This window comes from Fundulus heteroclitus, chromosome 7 (genome assembly GCF_011125445.2).
Source record: "Fundulus heteroclitus isolate FHET01 chromosome 7, MU-UCD_Fhet_4.1, whole genome shotgun sequence".
In the NCBI taxonomy this organism is placed as follows: domain Eukaryota; kingdom Metazoa; phylum Chordata; class Actinopteri; order Cyprinodontiformes; family Fundulidae; genus Fundulus; species Fundulus heteroclitus.
The window spans coordinates 22,386,292-22,409,396 of record NC_046367.1 but is presented as its reverse complement, the minus strand read 5'-3'; the positions used below and the strand labels follow the sequence as shown (position 1 = coordinate 22,409,396).

General features: G+C 40.5%; 2 protein-coding genes across 2 annotated transcripts in view; both read left to right on the top strand.

Annotated features, from left to right (window-relative positions):
• The window catches only part of fstl1b (follistatin-like 1b), a 35,876-nt gene extending 33,832 nt beyond the window's left edge, over positions 1-2,044 (top strand). Inside the window, exon 11 of the mRNA XM_021322834.2 lies at positions 798-2,044. Within this exon, the coding sequence (XP_021178509.2) occupies positions 798-839 (42 nt within the window). The 3' untranslated portion in view covers positions 840-2,044. The remainder of the gene's footprint in view (positions 1-797) is intronic.
• A 922-nt stretch (positions 2,045-2,966) lies between these two features.
• Positions 2,967-15,885, top strand: lrrc58b (leucine rich repeat containing 58b). The gene is made up of 4 exons (XM_012875092.3): positions 2,967-3,855; positions 12,422-12,550; positions 12,685-12,962; positions 14,337-15,885. Exons 1-4 carry the CDS (start codon positions 3,386-3,388, stop codon positions 14,528-14,530), a joined length of 1,071 nt encoding a protein of 356 aa, XP_012730546.2. The 5' UTR covers positions 2,967-3,385; the 3' UTR covers positions 14,531-15,885.
• Positions 15,886-23,105: the final 7,220 nt, after the last annotated feature.

Here is a 23,105-nt window from a genome sequence, read left to right as displayed (position 1 = left end):
GCGAAGAGGTAGGGAGTGAGGTGAGCTATATATGCAGCAGATAACAGATGTAGCTGGAGGTTGATCGAATGAGGAACAGGTGAACCTGATCCCACAGATTGCATCAAGGACAGGCATGGAAAAGAAAAAGTCTGGCAGCAGCCTGAATCGTTACACTCTGGCCAAATAACACTTTTCTTCCATCTATAATAAAAACTTTCCTCTCAGATGAGATTTGGTTTGACCATGTGGACAGCTGCAGATTTCAGTTAAATGAGGGCTTAGATTTTGGTCAGCTCATTCCCCTTTTTTTATAGAGATGTAAAACTCAATTTGCTGTAAACAAAGGGACATAGTATGTTGCAGGAGATGTTTTTGCTTGCTGGGTTTTATTCAACTTTCTTACAAAGTTACATTCATCTAACGGTGAAATGATTAAAACGTAATTGTGCGTTCTTACAGGACACTAGTGGGTGTGTGTGTGTTTATATTTGAGCCTGTTTATATAACTTGGCCTTGTGCGGATAGGAGAAAATACATAAGATATTGCAAAATGAGTGCCGTCTTCTTGTTCTTAGAAATGATTAGGTTGAAATGTAATATTATCATCCCACATTTAAAAAAAACACAGGTCTTCAAATAAAGCCCCAAATGATTATGAAGAATAGATGAATACATCTTACAGGAACTGCATCCTGAAAAAATAAATCCAAGTTTTTTTGTTTTTTTTTGCATGCTTTCACAAATATGCTCGTTTGGTTGTTCGATTTGTTTTTTTGTTTGTTTTTCAGTCTTGTTCTTTATGTCTTTAAAAACAGGACACAGTTGAGAAGATGAAGAGCAGCACAAAAGAAGTCTAAGTGTGGACACTTAAAAAAAAAAAGAAGAAGATGAGTGGCCTCACCCCCTTCTCTGATACTTGATTTCCCTCGTGGACAAGTTTTATCAAACTGACTTTTTTTTTTTATGTTTCTCTGATATGTTAATTATTCTACATTTTTACAGTGTTTAAGTGTTTGCCGTGTCTCTTAGATTTAAAGGCATTCTGATTGGAAACAGATCGCCTTTTGTTCAGTGCTGTTACGTTTGACTGTATTACTGCGCCCCTACACTAGACCTGGGGCTTTTTTTTTTTTTTTTACTACTATCTTTATATATTTTTTTTACATTTACTATAACAGAAAGAAGTTGTCGCTGTTTTGGGATATATACATAAGTGCTTTCGAAGGTGGTAAAGTTAGTAACTTGTTAAAGTGAGGGTAACTGGTTCAAGTGGTTTTAAAGCTACTTGTAATTTCAGTTGTGTTGCCACAGACTGCCGCGTCAGGCCACTGCTGCGACCATTGCACTTCTTTCTTTCGTCGGATCTCCCCTTAGTTTACCGCAAAGCAGAAATTCGTTTGGCTTTATGCTTTAAATCATAGATTTGCGGCATTTTTCTGTGTACAGCGTGTTATTAGCTTGTGTTGGAACCCACCTTATTCCCATGTGATGCTTGGACGAGTTTTCCTTTGACTGTCGTTTGAACATTTCCCTGTCCGTCTTTTCCTGGGACCAGCTGCGCCTTCGAGGAGAGCTGATCTGAGCGTTACGCGGTGAAAACTAAAACCAAAGCCTTGATGAAGTGTTTCGATGAATGATGTACAAACTTTTCCAGGTAAAAACGTTACTCTGGACCCAGCAACAACACTATACCTGTGTTTTTAAAAAAAAATCACTACCAGAAGGACTAGCCTCAGCTGAAGTAGCATAGACCAACTAGTTATCCGGGTGCAAATAAGGTGCGTGTGTGGCTGAGTGTATGTGCGTGTGTGTTGTGAAGCTGAAAGTAGTAGGTTTTGTTTTCTGCGCTCATTTGTATCTAAACTGAGGCGTCGACCAATACACACCAGTGCCTTAGACTTGCGAACAGTATCGGCCTCTAAAAAGGATGAGAGTGCTTTGTAACTCAGTGTCTGATAAATGGATGTGTGAATGTTGCATTATTAGGCGTTAGCTACATCTTTCTATTCCACTAAAAGTGCAGACTGTAAGGAATGTATGCCAATAAAGCCCTTACACCACAGCACCGCTTCCTCTGTTTGTTTTGAGCTCTTTATTTATTATTGATTTATTCTCAAACACTGTGAAATGGAAAAAAAAAAGGGAGAAAGAAAATCTTGCTGGAGCTTTTATTCTGGTATTATTTTCCAATGTTTTAATCGTGCAAAGCACTTTGCGTTGTCCTTGTACTAAAATGTGCTATACAAATGAACCTGCCTTGCTTTGGCTACGCATCACAATTACATTAGTTAATTAGTCAGCACTACCTATTAGTCACTATTAGTCAGCACTACCACCAATCTTGACCTTTATGGACCAGAGGCGAGGACAAAGCTGTCGTTAAAAGAACATTAGAATAAATTCTGTTTGCAGATTGCTATATAATAGTGCAGCGTCATGTTTCGTGGACACTTTTCCCTCAGAGGACGAAGGCACCCAAACGCTGCAGGGGACACTGCAAGAGGCCCTGTTCATATGAGACAAACATTTCACATGCAAAATGCCATGTCTGGCAGACATCTAACACTGCACATGACCCTGAACACACCCTCATTTCCCCCCATAAACAGAAAAAAGGACATTAAATAATTAAAATGTTATGTTAATGTGAGGTTTGGCAAGGACTGGCATTCATAATGCAAAGCAAAGTTATGTTCTGTGCCCCCTTTATCAATTTACACTGAAAAGTATTAGTATTACTCTGTGTATACGCCACAGTTGGGTATTAAAAACATGAAATGGTGGTGAGTATGCACGTTTTGCAACCATTTGTTTTCTTTGCACCACATCCCATTTCATACAGGTCTCTCCTCCACTGGGTAAATTTGCAGAGCATTGCATAATGCAACAGCAGAAGGGAGTTGCATAATTACTAGAGGGCTTACCCCCCCAGGTGTGATGGATCATAGACCGGCGTTGTTCCACTGTTGCAAAACCAAATAACCTCATCGTGGCGGTAATAACACGCCCTGGCGTGATTTTGCGTAGCAGCGAGTTATCAATAAACCGTCGTAGTAAACCTGGTAAATGTATATAACTCAATTACTTTTGTAATCCGACGGGCAAGAACAGCAGCCAATCAGCGCTCCGGTGGGCGGGCTCAATGGCCGTCATCAGCCAATCTTCGAACGCGGAAGTAAAAGTTCGGTGAATGATAGGCGGCGCCGTAAGAGGGTCGCACGGCGTTTAGCGTCGTTAAATTCTGGCCGCAGCGGCTGGTTGCGTTAAACTAGCGACCCGTGCGGTGACAGGGATGCCTTCTTCGTTTAAAGTGCAAAAGTTTAGGAGCTAACTCCAACTTTGCGGGAAGACGTCAGGTAAGGAGCGCGGATAGAGGGAAAAACAACGAGGAAAAACAGCCAAAATGGAGAGCCACGAAGGAGCGGCGGCGGCAGCAGCGGCAGTGAGAGACTGTGTGCTCGACTTCTCACGATTGAGTTTGAACACTTTCGACGCTGACAGCGTTAGCGAGGACAGGAAGAGGGACACCCGGCAGCTCTTCCTCAACTACAACCGCCTGGCCGCGCTGCCCTCGTCCGTGGGCCTGTTCTCCAACCTGGAGTTCCTGGACATCAGCAACAACGGGCTGACGGCCATCTGCGAGGGCATCACCAGGCTCGGCCGGCTGAAGACGCTCCTCGCCAAGAACAACCGCCTGGACGAGTTCTCGCTGCCCAAGGAGTTCGGCTCGCTGCAGCTGGAGGTGTTGAACTTTAGCGGCAACCGCTTCGAGGAGATCCCGCTCCAGTGCACCAAGCTGCTGCGGCTGCAGTCGCTCTCCGTCGGCGGAAACCGGCTGAAAAGTATCCCCTCGGAGATCGAGCATCTGACCAGGTCGGTAGCACCGCCGCTCGGCTAGCAGAACTAGCTTCATCCCTCACACTGATGTGATCTTTTCGGTGTGGCAGTGGGTCCCTATGCCGCGCCAGTCTGCTGCAGACTGTCTGCACATTCCCCCTTCTCCTTATTTCCCAGAATCCACAGGGGCTGTGTTTCCCTTTAAAGTGGGATTTATTTATTTAAAGTAGGATTTATTTAGCTGCAGCAGAACTCTGGACCTGGACGTGCTGTTTCTCTGTTGACCATTGTTTTAAATGCCCCTCTCACTGATTAGCAAGTAATGCCAGGGAAAAGTACCCTTAAAAAAAGTGATATTTAAATCAATAAATGCCTTGAATTACCCTTTCACGCACACAATGGTTGGAAGTAAGATCAGATTTGTACAAAACAGCATATACTTTGCAACAGAAACAAACTTTACTTTTACAAAAAAAAGTATACTTTTTTTTTTTTTTTACAAAAAAAGTTTTATTTATTTTTTTTGCTATATTTATTTTTACTTTTTTTTTTTTTGTAGGTTACAATTTGTTTTATACACTTATTTCTTTTTTCTTTTACTTTATGTATTTTTACAAAAAAATTTGTTTTTGTTTTTTACAAAAAGTGAGAGGGGGTTTTTTTTTCTTTTACAATTATTACCAAATATTTATTTTTGTTTCTAGCTTAGACTGCAGCAAGGCATGTTTTGACATGCTGACTGAACTGTTTCAGTTTGTTTTTTTTTTTTGTTTTTTTTTTTTTTTGACGTCATGTATGTCTTTTAAACATTGTTGCACGTCTGATAGTCCATTTTTAAACTAAGCTTTTCTTTTCTTTGGTTTAGCAGTCCTCTAGTAACATCAGTGCACATTGTGCCTATCAGTGAAAGAGGAATGTTGGAGTTGGTTTCTATTGTTTGGCTTGTCTGGGGCCTTGCTTACAGACTTCAAAGTTTAGTTTGTATGCATGTTTGCGTTTCAGTATAAAGAATGTTTCTGTTTTATTCAAAAATACATGACATTTCAAGTAACTTCCAAATGTCATTTTGGGCATTTATTCGTAGAAAATGACAAATGGTCACAATAACAGAAAAATTTTGCTTTTAAATCACAAATGATGCAAAGGAAAGCCTGAGGAACATATCTCACAACAAACTGAAAATTGTTAAAGATTATTATTCCAATATCAGTGGAGAAGTGCAATAATTAATAACTATAATGTAATATTTGGCCAGCTGGACAGAATCTCACGGCAGCAGATGTTCAGCGAGGACATAAATAACTAACCTGACTCTAGCCATATGTATGTCGCTCCGCCTAGCTTCACTCACATCCAACTGGAACATCTCCCATAGAGAGTGATTTCTCCAACCAATTTTATTGTCCAGCCAATCGTGACGCAGGGCTGGAGTTTCATAGATGTGACGTAGTGGAGAAGCGACCGTGACGTGAGACTGTTTTGATTAAGACAACAATGGCGGCTCGCATCTACCTAATATTGTTTCATTAAAAGAACATCAAAGAACGGCTCTGAAGGCTTTTGTTGGTGGAAACAATGTTTTCACCCTTCTCCCGACCGGATTTGGCAAGTTTTGTTTTCCGGGCCTTTAGTCCTCAACGCGGTCGTCCTGGGATCGACTCCGACCCGCGGCACTTTGCCGCCTGTCTTCCCCCCTCTTCCTGTCAGCTCACTGTGAATAAAACGCGTGCCACTAGAGCCGCAAACATATTTAAAAAAACATAAAATAAAATTCCTGCGTCACTCTCACAGCGTCACGGGTTAGCTTCGGTGTGAGTGGTTGAAATGGCACGTCGATAAAGATGACAGACAAGTGGCTTATCCAATCATATGCAAGGATTTTTGATAAGGCCCAGCCTTCAAAAAAGGCAATTCCTATGGATCAGTCCCAGATGGATGTGAGTGAAGCTAGGCGGAGCGAAATCCGTCTGGCTAGAGTCAGGTTAATAAATTACTGCTTGAGTGAAGAAAGCACAGATGACGAAGAGAGGAAAGGAGAAAGTAGGCATGTCACAACTGGTGTCTTTTCCTATATTGTGTAGTTGTAGCAATATTTCAACATAGAAAAACAAAATATAGATAACTGAAGTGAATTTGAACAATTAATCATTGTGGTGATTCATTATACACTTTGAGTTGTATTGATCATGCAATCTGTCTGCAGTCAGCTTAAAATGCACTTTTTTTCATTAAAATACAGAATACTGTTTTCTTTTTGCCCCCCATGGGGGCATTCCTTTTGTCTAAAAAGGATGTTTCCTCTCGATTAAACGTCAATATGACAATGGTGTTTTTCTATTGACTATATTAGGGCTGAACGGTGCAGGGGGGGAAAAAAAGCGTATCGATAAAATAATCAAAAAATTCAGAAGAAAATTGTCATGACCATTTTATGCTGTAGCTTAATGACATATTTTTAAATGAAGAACACTGAATTCAAACTGAATCCTTTTGTTCAACAAACTTTGTACCAACACTGCGAGCTTAAAAACAAAAACACGTAACTGCTGAAGGGGGCGGAGCTTGGTGATGGGCGTTCTTTGGTCTGTATTTTATTGGTTGGGAGGATGTGGTGACTGTAGTATTAACCTACATGGATAAAAGGCACAAGGAAGGAAAATTGTTATTCTATTTAACTTTTTACTGACTTTTTTTTTCTCTATTGCACTACACCTCTATCGATCGATTTTATGTCCAGTCCAAGTCCTTATCACTTTTTTTTTTTTTTTTTCTAATTCTGGGTGCCGATTGCCAATAGTTTAGGTCAACACTACTTATTTTATATTGCCCAAATGTTTTCTTACCTGGGATCAGAATGTTGCCCTTTTCCTTCTCATGAAACCTGTACAGTTTTTGGCTGAAATGGTTGAAGCTGCTTGGATTTTTTTCCTCCTCTAATTCCATTAATCTAGTGCTAATGATGGATAAAGTTGGATATTGGTTAATGGTGGTGGGGGTTCCACTTCCCATGCGTAAGATGCCAAGTAGCAGTCAAAGAAGTTTAAGCAGCCAGAAGAAAATTTCAAAGTATGAAAATTTGACCTACAACTATTATTTTTCCTACTAAAGAGACTTGGTGACCTTCTACTACTGCATGTGGATGTATAGTGAGAGAAAGATAAAATGCAACATGACTTTCAGACAGCAGACATTTTGAAAAACAAATCAGATTTATTGGCGGGTGAAAAGGTCAGAATTGGGCCGTTCACGCTGCCTTGCCTAGCCTTAGTGGTGTTTTGTCAGAAGTTATTACTCAGACTAATAATGTCACTCTGAGGTGTACCCGTGGCGCATCGTTGCGTTTATAAAGCGCCGCTGTGCTGCTCAGGGATGCTTCTGTTTCACAATCAGTGGAGGGCGTCGTGTCAAACCGATTATCCACACCTAAAAAGACAGACATTGGCCAGTTTGTCGATAGGCCGATTAATTTCAGTCAGCATCTACTCTTGATATGCGGACAGTTTTGTATTTCTTGCTTTGTGTTTTAGCTCCTGTGAACACCTCTGCTGGGATGGATTGTCGCTGAGGGAGAAGAGGCCCCATTCATGCCTAGCATAAAGGACGACACTGGGGTCACAGAGTTTAGTCAGCGCCCCATCGCTGTGGGTTCATGTCAGCTCTATTGGCAGCGACTCGGGGCTTCAGGGACGACATAAATTCATCAGAACTTTCTTTGACAGATTTTAGAGACTGCGGAGATTTCAACTGCTTGTTTATTCTAAGTAGCAAAGCATCAAAACTAGTGTGGAAGAAGTAAAATCCCCATAAGTCATCAAAACTAAATGGAAGGCCGGATCAGTCATTTCACATTTTGTAATGCAAGTGGAAACACTTTATAAAAAAAAAAAAAAGCTTATTTCAGCTTAAATTTGGCAGGACATTCTGAACCGAACAGATTGTGACTCGCTTATCTTCTGGCTGTCATGTTTTGGTGCAAGGCAGACGTACGAAAAGCAGTTGAACGCGTTGCTTTGATGAGGTGTCTTTTTTATTTTTCACAGTCAGCTTTTATGTTGACTGTACTCTGCGTCATCTGTTGCAAGCTGTTGTAAACCCACTTTCCTCGCACCGGGCCCGCTGTTTGACCTACTTAATGGACCGGGTCGCATTAACCGGTAGCAGTCGCGCTGTTATCTGTTAATGTTGCCGTTCTAACCGGTGGCAGCACTCGATGCGGCCCACATGGGCAGTCGCCCAGGGCGGCAGTGCAGGGGGCGCATCTGGTTCTAGACACATGGGAAGTGATTTCAGGGGTTTCGTTTGGTGATATTTGCTGTTTTGATTTACCAGATGGTATTGTTTACTTCCTGTTAGGGAGATTAGGTTAACAACAGGGGTTGACGGGTTCTATCAGTTCACAGTGCAATTATGATGTGAGTGTAAAACGATTTTTGACAGAGAAACACCCCTACAATATAGTGAGAATGGATTAAACTAGGCTGCCAGGCCTTGATAAGGTTTTGGACGTCTGCATTTGGCTGACTGATCATCTGGCCGTTCTTGATGGTCCAAGTCGTCACTTTTCCAGTGTTGAGGAGAGTTGTAATCAGCTTCTCCTCCTCTGTTTGCGGGAGCGTTGCCGTAGCTAACGTCAATAGTGTTCTAGTTCACGGCTACAGGTAAGCTCAGCTGTTTTTCCTCGGAAGTTAGATGCTTGCTGATCTTAGTCGTGTTTTTTAAATATCTCCTCTTTGGTTTAAGGCAAGGCAAATTTATTTATATAGCACAATTCAGTACAGAGACAATGCAAAGTGCTTTACATGATTAAAATATAGTAAAACAAAACAGAATAAAAGCAAGTGGGGATAGAATGTAGAAACAAAAAAGAACATTAAGAACAGTAGAACTATTTAACTAGAACAGTCAAAGGCAATCCTAAACAAATGTGTTTTTAATCTTGATTTAAAGAAACTCAGGCTTTCCGCACTTTTACAGTTTTCTGGAAGTTTGTTCCAGATAAGTGGAGCATAGCAACTAAATGCTGCTTCTCCATGTTTGGTTCTGATTCTGCAGAGCAGGCTGGAGCCAGAAGACCTTAGTGGTCTGGATGGTTGATACACTGATAACACGTCTGTGATGTATTTAGGTGCTAAGCCATTCAGGGATTTATAGACTAACAGAAGGATTTTAAAGTCTATTCTCTGAGATATAGGGAGCCAGTGTAAGGACTTTAGAACTGGGGTGATGTGCTCTACTTTCTTTGTCTTAGTGAGGATGCGGGCAGCAGATTTCTGGATCAGCTGCAGCTGTCTGATCCACTTTTTAGGCAGACCTGTGAAAAAGCCAAAGTTCTTATGGCGTGGCTCTGGTCCAAGTGGTTTGCACTCTGGTGCAGGATGTGGCGTACGTCGCCGTGAGCTGTCCTGGTGCTGCGGTTACACACGTCTGGGATCTGCTTTGTGTGTTCCTCACGGTTGGGTCATAAATTAACATTAAGCTGTTTGAGCTTTGACGGGTCAGAATCGTCTGTCAGCATCTCGACACTTTGAAAAAAAATCCCAGTAAACCTTTCGGGATCATAGGATGTATTATTCCCTATAGCACACAGAGAATATTATATCAAAATGTATTGACTAATAAAAGGTATTGTTAAATAAAACTGAGGAAAAAGGAAGATGTGCAGCAAATAGACGGATATATTTGTAAACCATGAGTTCATATGAAGGAAAACCAAATTGTTGTTAAAGCAACTCGTAGAGGGGAAGCGTGTGTAACTTTTTAAACTTGGTTGCCTTTGTTTTCTGCGTTTCGAAGATGTGGATATCAGCCAGTCATGAGACGGTTTCTATCTTATCCTGTGTTGAGTTTAACAGACAGTCAGTGACCCAACACCAGAACAAAGATCAAACCTCCAAACTATTTATCAGACACGTGGAGGGTAAAAAGGGCGAGCTGACCTCTGATCTAAGCCATCCCACCTTCTTTTATATACTATAGGCGTGTTGGTCTGCATAAACCTTTTATACTTGTGACGCCTTTGCCCTTATGCAACTACCCAACAATCTCATTATATGGGGCCACGTTCAGCTCTAGAAGCTAGCTTTAAATCCTCAAACACACTGATGTGGTCTGTTTTTTTTTTTTTTATCTAGGCTGCTGCTACAGCTGGCTAGCAGATGGTAAACGGTGAACCATTGGTCTGCAGAGGCTGAAATAACCTGAGAGGGATTTTCTCCTCTTTCCAAGCGGTAGACCGGATGTCTGAGCTGCAGGAAATGGAAGCGGGGTCTAAATACTGCCCAGATGTGTTGCTTGACTTCAGAGATGCGCCAAGCAGAGTTTTGTGTTAGATTTCTCCTTTCTGGGGTGCACTAAGGGTGTGCAAAATAATCGTTACGACGATGCACCGCGATTCTTATTTTCTCGATCTACTGCATCGATTCTTGACGGCAAGTATCGATTATTAATTTTAAAAAATGAATAAATAAAATTGCATTAGTGGTTGGCGAACATCAGCCAGAAACAAGTGGAATACAACTTCATTGGTTTAAAGGACCACTGGGGCCATGTAAACGGCACTGATTATCCTTATTTTAAGTTTTATAAATCCTAAGCACTTTTTGTCAGTGTGTCCAGTAATAGTAATATTTGTTTTCATGGCAATACCTCCAAAAGTCGTTTCAATAAATACAGCTATGTATGAATTCAGTTTCTTTCCGGTATGTATCAATTGAAGACACTATCCAGATCATACCCAGCCAGTCAGCCACTGGTAATGGCTGTATTTTTTTTCTAGTGAAAATATCACAATGAATTGCGATACATCGCAATAATTCAAGTATCATGATGTATTGTGATAGAATCGTATCATGGCATGATAATCGTGGTTCGAATCGTGACTTCTTTGGCAACACCCACCCCTAGCGTGCACAATATATAAAAAAAAAAAAAAAAAAAAAAAAAAACTGTGATGGCAGTAATATTGGTAATTGATGGTCATCTCAACGGATCATCAGTATTTTTTCCCCCTTTGGTTTCCAGCTCTTCTGTGTCCGATCAAGCTGAAAACTGAGCGATTCGAGGTACCAGCCCACTCCTCGGCGCGTCTCTAAATCATCATCGATACAAAGATGGCAGTTTCCCAGCGTAGCCTGGATTTCTATTTTGTGTTGGAAGCACAGTTACAAAGAAAGATCGTCCTCACAGTGAATTCTGTCCTGTTTAAAAATAGGAAAAACAATCTTCACTAGGCATTAAGTATTTTTATATAAGCTGGCACAATGGTTTGAGGGGAAATATTAGGCAAGCCTCCCTGCTCCCTTTTGTTATTACAGGTCATGTTTTTAGAAGCAGGACTGCAGAGAAGGAGACATTTATCTGTGTAATATAACTGTTTCTTTTACAATTATGTAGGCAAAACAAATATTTTATGACGTTCTGAACTATTTGTTGAGATCTGTGATGGCTTATGGATAAAACTCCCATCTTTGTTGTATAAAAGTTTCAGTAAGTTAAATGTTGTTTTAAGCTTCTGAGTGTTTAAGGAGTATTGGTGCAAATCCGACTAGTGTTCAGTTTAATGGGATCGTTTTTCTCAGCGTCGACGTGGGCAGCAAGTAGAGCCCGGGTGTCTCCGCAGCATAAAGCAGAACGGGGGGGCTTGTACGCTGCTCTGCCACAAGGACGCATAATGGCCTCCTCTCCAGCACATGCTGTGTCATCAGTTCCTGCAGGCAGATGGTCAGGCCGTTTTACTTTTGCTGACTAGTCATCCATAGGTCTCTCCATGCCTGTCCTAATTACCGCCCCCATCTATTCTATACCTCCATTAACCTCGCAGCTGTTGTCATCGTAACACAAACGGGTCATTAGTTACAACTGGAAGGAGCCGTAGCACTTTCAGGTTTCTTTTTTATCCCGGAAGCTGAATGCGGTTTGGAAGCAGCAGCTTATAGCCTTGTCCTGATGAAGCCGTGTACTTCAGGTTCATCAGGGAAGGGTTATGCACAGATTCTGCAAGGATTCCCAAAAATGAAAGAAGGCCCCTTTTTTTTTTTTTTTTTTTTTTTTTTTTTCCCCCCAATTCAAAGTCAGCCTTATTGCAGATTGGTCAGGAGGTTATCACTACTGAGTTCAATGCCTGTTCTTTTCCCTACAATCATGAAGGAGCTGTGAAGATAAACACACACAGGAAAAAGCAGCCATTACTTTTTTTTTTTTTTTTTTTGTTTTTTAAACTATATTAGAAACAAAGTCTGCAGACCCGTTTAAAGGAGGCATGGTCCATGTTGATCCTGAAGCATAAGTTCATGCATCTTTGGCGCCCCCTTGTGGAATGTCAATGCATTTTAATTTCAGCAGCAAACCAAACTCCTCTTACTGCCCACCATTTTTTTTTTTAATGCTACATTTCTTCTTAAAAATCCAGATGGTGAAGGTGGACATCTTGGGGAAAAAAAACAAAAAAACATTAGCAGGTCTATCTGGGCTATTTTCTCATTTTAAAACTAAAGATGTGACACTGTTTTTCTTAAAACACTAAAACCATTTATGGTGTTTTTAACTTTTGGATGCTCTCCTCCCCTGAGAAATAAACGCTCTGTTATTTATGTCTCATTTGTAGTTTGGAGATGTTGTATTTGGGTGGGAACCTCATCTCAGACATTCCTCCTGAGCTGGCACACCTGCCTTACCTCACCTACCTGGTGCTATGTGACAACCGCATCCAAAGTGTGCCTCCGCAGCTCGCCAGGTATTCCCAGCAGATCTGCATCCTCTTAGCAGCTTCCGCTCTATCTATTGTCAAGGAACACTTGATCTGACTTGTGCCTCTTCCAGCAGTTGAACTTTGCAGATGACATCTCGTGGCTCCCTGTCTTTTCCCAGGCTTCACTCCCTGCGGTCGTTAAGTCTGCACAACAACCTGCTCACCTACCTGCCGAGGGAGATCCTCAGCCTGGTGCACCTGCAGGAGCTCAGCCTTAGAGGCAACCCTCTGGTGGTGCGCTTCGTCAAAGAGATGATTTACGACCCTCCTTCGCTGCTAGAGCTGGCGGGACGTACCATTAAGAGCAGAAATGTTCCTTACTCTCCGTGCGACATGCCCTCCAACCTGGAGCGCTATTTGGACCTTGCCAGCAAGTGCCCCAATCCCAAATGCGCTGGTATGAATTTCACTTTTATTTACCCCCTCCTTATTAGTTTCTAACCTAATGGAAGTTTGTAACTGCTGCAAAAATCCTGTTAAAAAGGGTTGTTTTTGTGTTTGTGCTTTGGTTTGAAGTATCGTTTCATTTTCATAAAGTTTTAATTTTAGCTCCAGGACAGATGGGGGTTGGTCACTAGATGGTTGCTATAGACACTTGGTGGCCACAGGAGGCCATTCTGCTCTTAAAGTTGAATGCCCTGTTTCTTGTCTTTCCCATTTTTGTAGTGCGGCTAAGAGAAATAAGCCTCCGTCATTTTAGATTTATACCCCAAGGAGGACAGGAAGTAAAAAAATTGCAAATTGACAGTCCCTAAAAACTGATCAACAAGTTTAGATGAAATCCTGCTGCAGGTTTATAGAAAACGTTAGTTTTTTCAACTTTGTTTCTGATTTCTGGTTAGAAATTTCCTTTTTAATGTGATGTATTTTCCAGCTGAATGAATTTACTAACATTAAAGGTTGGGTTTAGTAAATGTTCCACTGGGATACGATGCAGGTGGAATAAAAGATGCATTTTATTATAAGCCTTTTTGATGATGTTGATGTGAAGTAAGTGTGGATGGAGCCATAATCACCAGAGAACTTGCCCAGTCTTGTAAATTCTAGAATTTGCTGAATTAAGATTAGAAAATATTTGGTTTTCAGACTTTTTTTTTATTATTTTTTTACCTCTATCTTCTAAAGAGCAATAATCTAATAATGCTTAGTGAACAAAATGGATCTATCTATCTATATTTAACTTATTTAAATTATCTTTGATTGGCCGCATCAGCATTTACCATCTTATTCCTCAGTATTTGGGGTTTTTAACACACAAAATTGCATGCACGTTGATTTAAAAAAAATCAAAGGCAAATTTATTTCTTTTTATTTTTCTTCACACTACATATTTGGACTCTTTACATAAAATTCCGTTCAAACTGGACCTGTAGTTCTTTAACTGGATCCAAGACATTAAACACAGCATTTAAACTGCCTTCTGGGGGATATATGCTATAAACTATTGGTACTAATGTTCACAAACAGATCCTTAAGAGAGTTTGAGATCTGAAGTGAAGCTGACTTTTATTTTCTGACCAATTTTGGTCCCGATTCAGAAAGCAAGAAGCCAATTTAAGCATCACTTTGTTTTTAATGGTTTGTGGCACCTACAGATGAGCCTCAATTATAATTGAGTCCATATTTTGTACTCAAATGTACAGAAGATTCCAACAAAAAGATAAAGATAAATAAACTTTGAGTGTAGAAATTAAATAAGGCGTTTGAACATTGAACTGCAGATTGTTTGATGCACGTTAGTACATGTGACTTTGTTTCTGTCTCTCTCCAGGTGTGTACTTTGATTCATGCGTGCGACAGATCAAGTTCGTTGACTTCTGTGGAAAGTACCGGCTGCCCCTCATGCACTACCTGTGCTCCCCGGAGTGCACGTCCCCCTGCAGCTCCAACCCTCAGAGCGACGCCGAGTCCGAGGAAGAGAACAGCGTGCCCGCAGACCGCCTCCAGAGGGTCCTGCTGGGATAAAACCGACACAGAATCCGAAAGGAAAAAAGCGGAGCTTGCTTCAGACTTTGCTGCACACGCATCTATAGACTCACAAATCCAGTAAAGGTTTTACGTTCGGCTCCATATACGCACAGAACATTAAAGGGTTTTCTCTCCTCCTGGGAAAGCTTCAATTTGTGGCTTTTTTTTTTTTTTTTTTTTTTTTTTTATCCGTTATTTGAAAAACTGTTTTTCTGCTCATCACTTTAATCCCTGACTAAAAGAAGGGTTTCCGAGTCTCAACCTCTTCAACCCGTGTTTGGACACTGGGGGGCGCTAAAATTACTCTTTGGACTATAAGCACTAAAGGGCTGAAGTTGTTGCAACACAAGTCTTCTTAGTAAACATGTCACTCTAATTTTTATTTTGGATCTGAATCTGTTCTTCTAGACAATTGTTGCTGCTGTTTATGCAACCAAATGATCAAAATGTGCGGTCAAATATTTGTTTTTGTTTTTTTGAAGCTCTGGTTCTGAAATGATGGGGATGACCTGATTTAAACGTAGCGATATCCCACCTGTTATTAAGCTCGGTAGTATTATCGGTAGTGCGATCATTTGATGCACCATGGGTGGGAAGCAGGGCTGACGAAGAAGCTTTGTTATATTATATTAACGCGGTCGTATGGTAGTGTGCTTGTACAGGCTTACTGACAGGAAGTGAATGTGGGGCGGACCAGGGAAAACTATGCGAGCGCGGAAACAATAGCTGAAGGGTTTCAGCCCTCTGGTGTGTTTAGGGCTGTTGGCCATCTCTTGGGTGCATTCAGACAAATCTCATTGGGTTGTTTTGTGTGGTTTTTTTTTTTTTTTTTTTTTTTTTTTTTTTTTTTTTTTTTTTTTTTTAAGATAACACAAATGTTAAATGACGGTCTTCTGTTTACAATAAAAAAAAAAAAAAAAAGCTTTTTCGAGAAATTTCATCCCCACCTACTTTTATTTTTATTTTTATTCTTTATTTTTAAGAAAACAGAATAACTCTGTTACAAGCGCACCAACATTTTGGCGATGTGCCTTATTATCAATGCTGATCCTTAACAATTAATCAGAGCTGTAAAAACTGTGACATATATGCACCCTCGAATGTGATGGACCTAATGTTAAGAATCATAATGAATATGTTATATATTTTTAACTAACCCGTGGAAAACGAGTAACCTTTTATAACAAAATGAGCTTTTATACAAACGTTTTTATAATGTTCAAACTACAGTTTAAATGTCCTTCAGTATAGTCTGCACTTAAGAGTTTATTGATCTGTTAAGTGTATGTGAGTTTACTCCTAACGTGATGTAAGTGACTGGAGAGCAATAAAGCAATTTAATGTCTTCTAAATGCTAATGAATTTTGATTCAACAGTCTGGATAATGTGAAAAAAAAAAATATACATATTTAAGTTTGTAGCGTTAGGACTATGAAAGACAATGAGTAAAAATGTATATTCTTGTTACTTTCTGTGGATAGTTGGGCTCCATCACTTCTTTTGTACTGCTTTGTTTTTTTGTTTTGTTTTTTTCTATACAGCATATTTTACTGTTAAATTATGACAATATCCAGGTAGGTAATGAAGTTAACTTTCAGGACTAAAAAAAAAACTAACAGTAAAAAAGAACCTTAACACACAGACGCACCAATAATCTTGCCTTGAGTGATGGTGTGAAAAAACAATCGGGGCACCCTATTAACTATTTAATTCCTTATTAGGGTTGTTAATGTTTTGATATCTAATCTTTTTTTTGTGTGGGTGTGCATGTGTTTGTTAAAGAAACTGATTTCATTCCAGTAAAATGCAACGCTAGTCACTTTGAAGATATGAACAAAAATGTGTTTTCAAGTTCAAACTCTTTGGGCACCTTACCCCGTTTGAATCACTAGTCCTTCCCCATTTGACTGAATTTACTGTAGTGAGATGCTTCTTGTAGCCATCTAGCAGTCTCTGCCGTCTGTCTGATCAAAGCTTGCTCCACTCCTCACATTCAGCTGTGAGATGTTTGTGGGATCCTGGTACGTACAACCTGTTTTAAGTTGCCCTACAGCATCCCAGTCTAGTATCTCTAATTGTGAGTTGGCCAAGTTCTGCTGCAGCAAATCCCCAAATCATGACCCCTCCATGCTTCAGATGGCCGGAGGTTCTTTACCTGGAATGGTGTATTTGGTGGCATCTAAACCCGTCCTCTGTTCTAGTCTTCAAAAAAGACAAAGAAAAGTTAAGCTCATCTGTCCTGAGTATATTATTCCAGAAGTCCTGATGTTTGCTAGCGCTTTCTCAAACTTTAGTCTATGGTAGCCTCCATGTTTTTTTTTTTTTTTTGTTTTGTTTTTTTTTAATAGCAAGTGATTCTGTCATCCACGCCACCGCAGAGGTTAGTGCTGCAGTCGCTGTATGATTGCACAGGCGTGCACTTTTAACACCAATAGTAGCAAGAAACTGCCATAGGACCAGCGAAGATGTAATTGTTTTGTAGACTTCTTTAACCTCCTGCTCCCATCATCAAAAACCAGTGTTCTGCATCTTGTCTGCTTCAAACAGCTGAATTACCCCCTCAGCATACAGACGCCTGGTTGCATGACCAGACCTGGGAAATTTGGCAGACTCGAGAGCTGCAACAACCTTAGACTCCTCCTTTTATCTTGCACTTGTGTTGGTTCTCCAACAGCCAGAGACAAACCAAACCAAATGTCCAGGGTTTAAACTTCCTTTAAAATGGCGGATGATGATATTCTAATGACCTAGACCTGATGTGATGTTTGTGTGTGATTTTTAGCAACTTTAAGGGAATACATGTGACGCCTATTACTCTGCAAAGCAGTCACACTGTTTATTTTTAACTTTCCGACATTATTAAAACTTGTATTGAATGTCCAAATATGTTGGAGCCAGGTAAAACACAGTGTCGTAGTTTGGCCTGAATTTTCTCATGAAGCCATGTGGACATACCTAAATATAAATACATTATGTGGGTCTAAGCATTTGACATGACGTACATTTTGTGTAGCATCATCCTTATCGCTTACATGAAGCATAAAGTGGTATGAAGCTTATAAAAAGATCTGATTGTATATTCTGTAAAGAATTAACCGTATCCAGTTAAGGTCCTCCCATGTTCCTCATCCTGTAAAAGTGGTCTTTATTGTAGAGTTTAGTAAGAAATTACTCTTGAGACAGGAATGATACTTTAACATCAGTATAACAAGCCAGAGGAATGCTACAGCTTCAGTACTGGAATCACATACATAAAACAATGCAGGGTGGGTAAAATCAGGAAGTGGTACTCCCCAATAATCTCTTATGTTAGCGTTATATAAAACCTAGTTTGTACTCCCCTGCAAGGGAATGTACTGTATGAGTGTTCTTCACATGACATTGGAGAATGTCTCACCATATTCTGGAAGTGACTAGGCTGACCCGTTTTCCTTAGTCCATTTTGTCCAACCTAAGTATGTCCCCCTCCTAGTCCTCAGTGTCTGTGAGTTATTTCCCTGGCAACTGCAGTTCCAACTCTCTAATCTCATAATCCTTAACAACTCTATGCTTATTTGTATGAAGGGCATTAACTGTCCCCTACTACTGTTAGGGTAATTTTTGCCATCATGACAACCTTTTGTCCTCTTTTTGATCTAATGATTTCCTTGCTAATCTCAAACTAAAAGTCCTGTGCACAGTCTGAGTGTCCCCATTTGGTCCAAAAATTATCTGCCTCAAGGAAATAGATCAGAGTCCCCTGCCATGACAGCCACTCCAAGCATTGAGTGACAAGGTGACCGATTCCTCACCAGCGCAGACTGAGCATCTGCATAGTGCAACACGAAATTAGGTAATGTCAGGTCGATGCTGGAACATTTAACTGGCCTTTATGCAAGTTTAGCGGTGATGTTCCAAAACTGCAGTCTGTTTCATTTTTAACTTGCAGCCCTCAAGCCATAAAACTTAAAACATCTGTAGCTCAACGGGCAGTGAAGCTACATTTGTGACTGTATCAGATGCATAGAAAGGTTATGCTGAAATGTTGGTACTTAACACCATGTGTCTTTGATCGTAATTAATGAAAGACTTGGTAGACAGTTACAAATACTCTCAGGTCCTTTAAGAATTTAATTTAGCTTGTTTTAGTTCTTAAAAACACTGTTGAATCCAGTACTCAACCAGACTGAATGCAGAGCATCAGCAAACAAATTTTAAATCGGGGTGTTTTACTTGTCCTGTATTTATCCTCGTCCATACTCCCATCAACTCTGACTCGTTTTCTTGCTGAAGAAAAGCATTCCTACAGCATCATGCCACCGCCATGTTTGACAGAGAGGAAGGTGTGTGGCAAACAGGACCACTTTTTTGTTTTAATAGTGGATTTCTCTGCCACTCTGCCATAAAGTCCACAGAACTCCTCTGGAGACACAGTCAGCCTCCTGGCTGCTGATACTCCTTTGGACCAGCCTGCCAGTTTAGGTGGATGGCGATCTCCTGGTAGCTTTGCTGTTAATCATTCCGTTTTTGGCTGATGGATTGAAAAGCACTCTGTAAAATGTTCAAAGCTTGGGATAAAGTTGACGAACCTATCCCTGCTTTAAACTTTTCCACAACTTTATTCCTGACCTGCGTTCCTTGGGCCTGAAAATGTTTGTTAATGTTCTGTAGTAAACCTCTGATAAATTCATAGATCAGCCATATTTATAGATTCATTTGCACACATGTCGACTCTTAAGTGAATTCTGAAGGCTATTGCTGGAACTGGATTTGCGTTGCTCAATCTAATGCAATACATTGAAATGTGTGGTTAGGGTGTGACAAAATGAATAAGGGGGTGAATACTTTAAAGGGTACTATATTTAACAGTGTGAGACTCGTTGACTCCTTACAGGAAAAACTCCATGAATCTGTGTGCCAGGTTTATGCAACGTCTCAAAACTAAGACGTTTCTGAAAACGGCAACTTAAAATTGCACAAAGCATTCACGTATCCAGAGTAACACAGCTCTTCTTGTATCCTTTTTTTGCAGACTAATCTGCACCCTGCATAGCAACGTCACCTGTCAAAGGTAGAAGTCGCAATAACACTGTTGGATGTTTTAATGAAGCCTCCATGCTCGCCAGATTCTAATTTAGATGTCCAGAAGCAAAGCCCACTCCACAAGCACATGAAGAAATGTTTGGGTGTTGTTCATAAGGCAGCGTGTTTGCATGAGTGACCACCTACTGGCTTAAATGATTTCATTTGTAAATGAAGTTTAGTCTCCAGTCTGACCTTTTCATTAACCCAGAACTAATAGACTCAAGAACAAGCTTGTTCTACCTCACACAGTCCGTTAATCCCTTTACATTTCCTGCCAAGAACCAGAACTCATTTGTTTCCTTTTCTCTCAGCGGTTTTCCCCCATTTACTCCGCTTTCTGAGTTTCTTTTTATTTCGCAGTTTCTTTTTAGGTTGACTGGCACAGATGGTGCATTAGGGTTGTCACATCTTGTTTTCAGTGGTCTTTAGCCAAATCACCCCTTGGTTCTTGGGTTCTTTCACTGTTTCCCTTCTCACCCTCAATATTTCGGGCACCAAGGAAACACTCCCTGGCCTGTGCATCCTTGTGAACCCTTCTGCATCCACTTGGCTTAGCTTGATGGTTAAACAAAAGGACATTACAAGTGCAACCTGAGATGTCAAGGTGAGCTGCAGTGGTGTTCAGATAAGGAAGGTCACATCACCTTCTGTTTTGATTACACAGAAAATGTAATAATTTATCATCATCCACCTTGGAAACTAGGATTACATCAAAAGTGGGACGCATATTGCTGTCAAAAACTTTCCCCTTACATTTTTTTTTTTAGGGAAACAGATGTTGCAAATCATCAAAAATGTGTATCCAACATAACTTTAATAAATACAAAGGATCTGTTTCAAAATAACGACTTCCGTTTTTAACGGACAAATGCTACCCCGATCACTGGTCGCTTTGATAACATTGCTTTGATTAACCACATTTTTAGTTCAGTTTTATATGCCACATCCACACCTGATAAAAGCCAAACTTCTATATTCAATAATTCACTTACAAAGAGCCTGTCTGATAACATGAAGTATGATAAACTATCTGAAAGAGTAGCACATCATGCCTCTAAAGAAGTTCAAGAACAGGTGAGAATGAAAGTCCGTGATGTCTGTCTTTTCTGGAATGAGGTTTACAAACCACAGTGAGAACCAATATGCAGAAATGGAGAAAAATGAACAAAAAAAGTGAAGAACTTTCCCAAAAGTGGATGGCCTACCAAACTTACAACAAGAGCTCATTTGGTGATTCATCCAAGAGGTCACAGAGGAACCGTGAACAACATCTAACATACTGCAGACCTTCTGTGCCTCAGTTAAAGTCAGGTGCATGATTCACTAATAAAGGTTTATGGTTGAAAATACTGGTGACTAGAGAGAAGCCAAAGGCCCCTCTTACATTTCCCAAAAGAACATAATTGAAAGACGGTACTTCCAGGTGCATCCCACTGCACCTGGAATAAAACTAAGTATTTTAGAAAAGAATATTTTATCACATGTTCAGCCACCGGATGACTCAAAAACCAAAAAAATGAAAGCTTTGGATTGGGCTAGTCGAAGACTACAACTACATCAAATGTACAGGCTGTGACATGACCCCAACCATTCATACATAAAAACCATCCAATAAGTCTGATTTAAAACAAGTAAAACAAAGGGTGAGCAAACATTTATCCACAGTGATGGAAAAGACCCACAAAAATACTGTTTTGGCCACTAAGCGTGGCACAACCAGCCATTAAGTTTAGGAGACAATTGCTTTTTCACATAGTGGGTTGGTTTGGAATGGTTTTCTATTATTAACTGAAATCATCACTGGATTAATGAATAACTCATGATGTGTTTTTTTATATAGTTTTACCTTGATGATTGGAGACATTCAGGTGTGACAGAAAAAGCAAAGAGGGGAGAAATCTGCAGCAACGGAAACAATACCTACAGTATTCCAGGTGATCACAGTGTTGCAGGAAAACCCTTTGATGCACTGATACTGTAATCCTCTTATCGGCCCCAGTCATAGGCATACCGGCTCTTATTAGCTCACTTAGTCAGTGCGCACTGACCCGCACGCCAGACCTCACACATGACCAGCTCCGAAGTCACCCCTCGCTGCATGCGACAGCCACACACCGCAGACACCCTGACAACAATCAAGCCTTGTCCTTAAAGTTATTCTGCTAATCCTTCAGCGAGAAACGCTACACCCTCAGCTGGGAGGAGGTGGAGGGGCAGCGGAGAAATAGCAACCAGTAAAAAAGACACAGGGTTGAAAATGTCCATTCTTCTCCATGTATGTCACTGTTTTTGTGTACATCCTCACTTTGCCTATAAAACACCTTGACAGAGAGTTACAAAAGCATCTTTTGCAAAGGTCGTTTCGAAATGTTGAGTACTTTGTAATTTTGCAACTGCAGAGCCTTTCACTGTTAGCATCCCTGATACCGATGTGTGAAAAACCTACAATAAATGAGGTTTTTAAAACAATACAGCTGAAGTCTTTTTGTAGTAATAATTGATCATAGTGTCCTGGAGCTCTTAATTGGTAACCCAGGATCTGTTTCCCCAGGTTATGAATATGACCTCACACAGAACCCCGTCTCTTACAGGATCTTGTCAAAACGTGAAAGACAAGACAGCGTGCCATTTACGCCAGGAAGTAGCTACGAACCTAATTTTGGTTGTATCTTCAATCAGAACAATAATTAAAAGGCTTAAGACCATAAGGAACTGTGACAAGGCAAGGTTTATTTTGCCAGCAGGTGTTGTGAGGAGGATGGTAAGGGAGGTAAACCAAACAACAACAACATTTTCCAAAGCTCCCCGTCAGAGAACTGCAGCAAAGAGGGACATCCTAGGGTCAGTCCATATAGCAACCATTAAACACCTACTATCTACTGCTAACTGATTGTTTGGGAAGTATGTCAATGAAGAGCCTTTTCTGTCTCACTCACATATGTGAACATGTGGAGTTTGTTAAACGCTACTGGGACTCTAACTCAGACTGTGTGCTTTAGATAGATGAACCCAAGATGGAGCTTTTCACGACGATGCTTGTGGCAGGTACAGTGGAGGAGCTGGGAGGCTTTGGGATTGTTTTTTTTTCTGACAACACAGATGCTTGGTTCAGCTGGAGGTTTTCCTTCCCATTAATGGGGAGTTTTTCTTTCCACTGTCACTTCATGCTTGCTCGGTTTGAGGGATTGCAGCAAAACCATGGACAATGCAGACGACTCTCCCTGTGGCTCTATGCTTCTTCAGTAGGAGTGAATGCTGTTTGTCGGGACTTTGATGCAATCAACTGGGTTTCCTTAGATAGAGTCTTTTGACCAATGTGTATAATCTGATTGAATTTGACATTGGTAAGTGCCTTGAGATGACATGTTTCATGAATTGGCACTATATAGATAAAATTGATTTCAATTGAATTGAATTGAATTGAATTGAATGCTTGGTAACACTTTACAATAAGGTACACACAATTTGATTAACCACTAGGGAATGACTTGGAAACTAATCATGTACT

Excerpts from the sequence above, each read along its gene's own strand:
- lrrc58b (XM_012875092.3), top strand. The coding sequence starts at position 3,386 with ATGGAGAGCCACGAAGGAGCGGCGGCGGCAGCAGCGGCAGTGAGAGAC. Across the intron at positions 3,856-12,421 it reads GAGATCGAGCATCTGACCAG|TTTGGAGATGTTGTATTTGG; the intron begins GTCGGTAGCACC and ends TCTCATTTGTAG. Across the intron at positions 12,963-14,336 it reads CCCCAATCCCAAATGCGCTG|GTGTGTACTTTGATTCATGC; the intron begins GTATGAATTTCA and ends GTCTCTCTCCAG.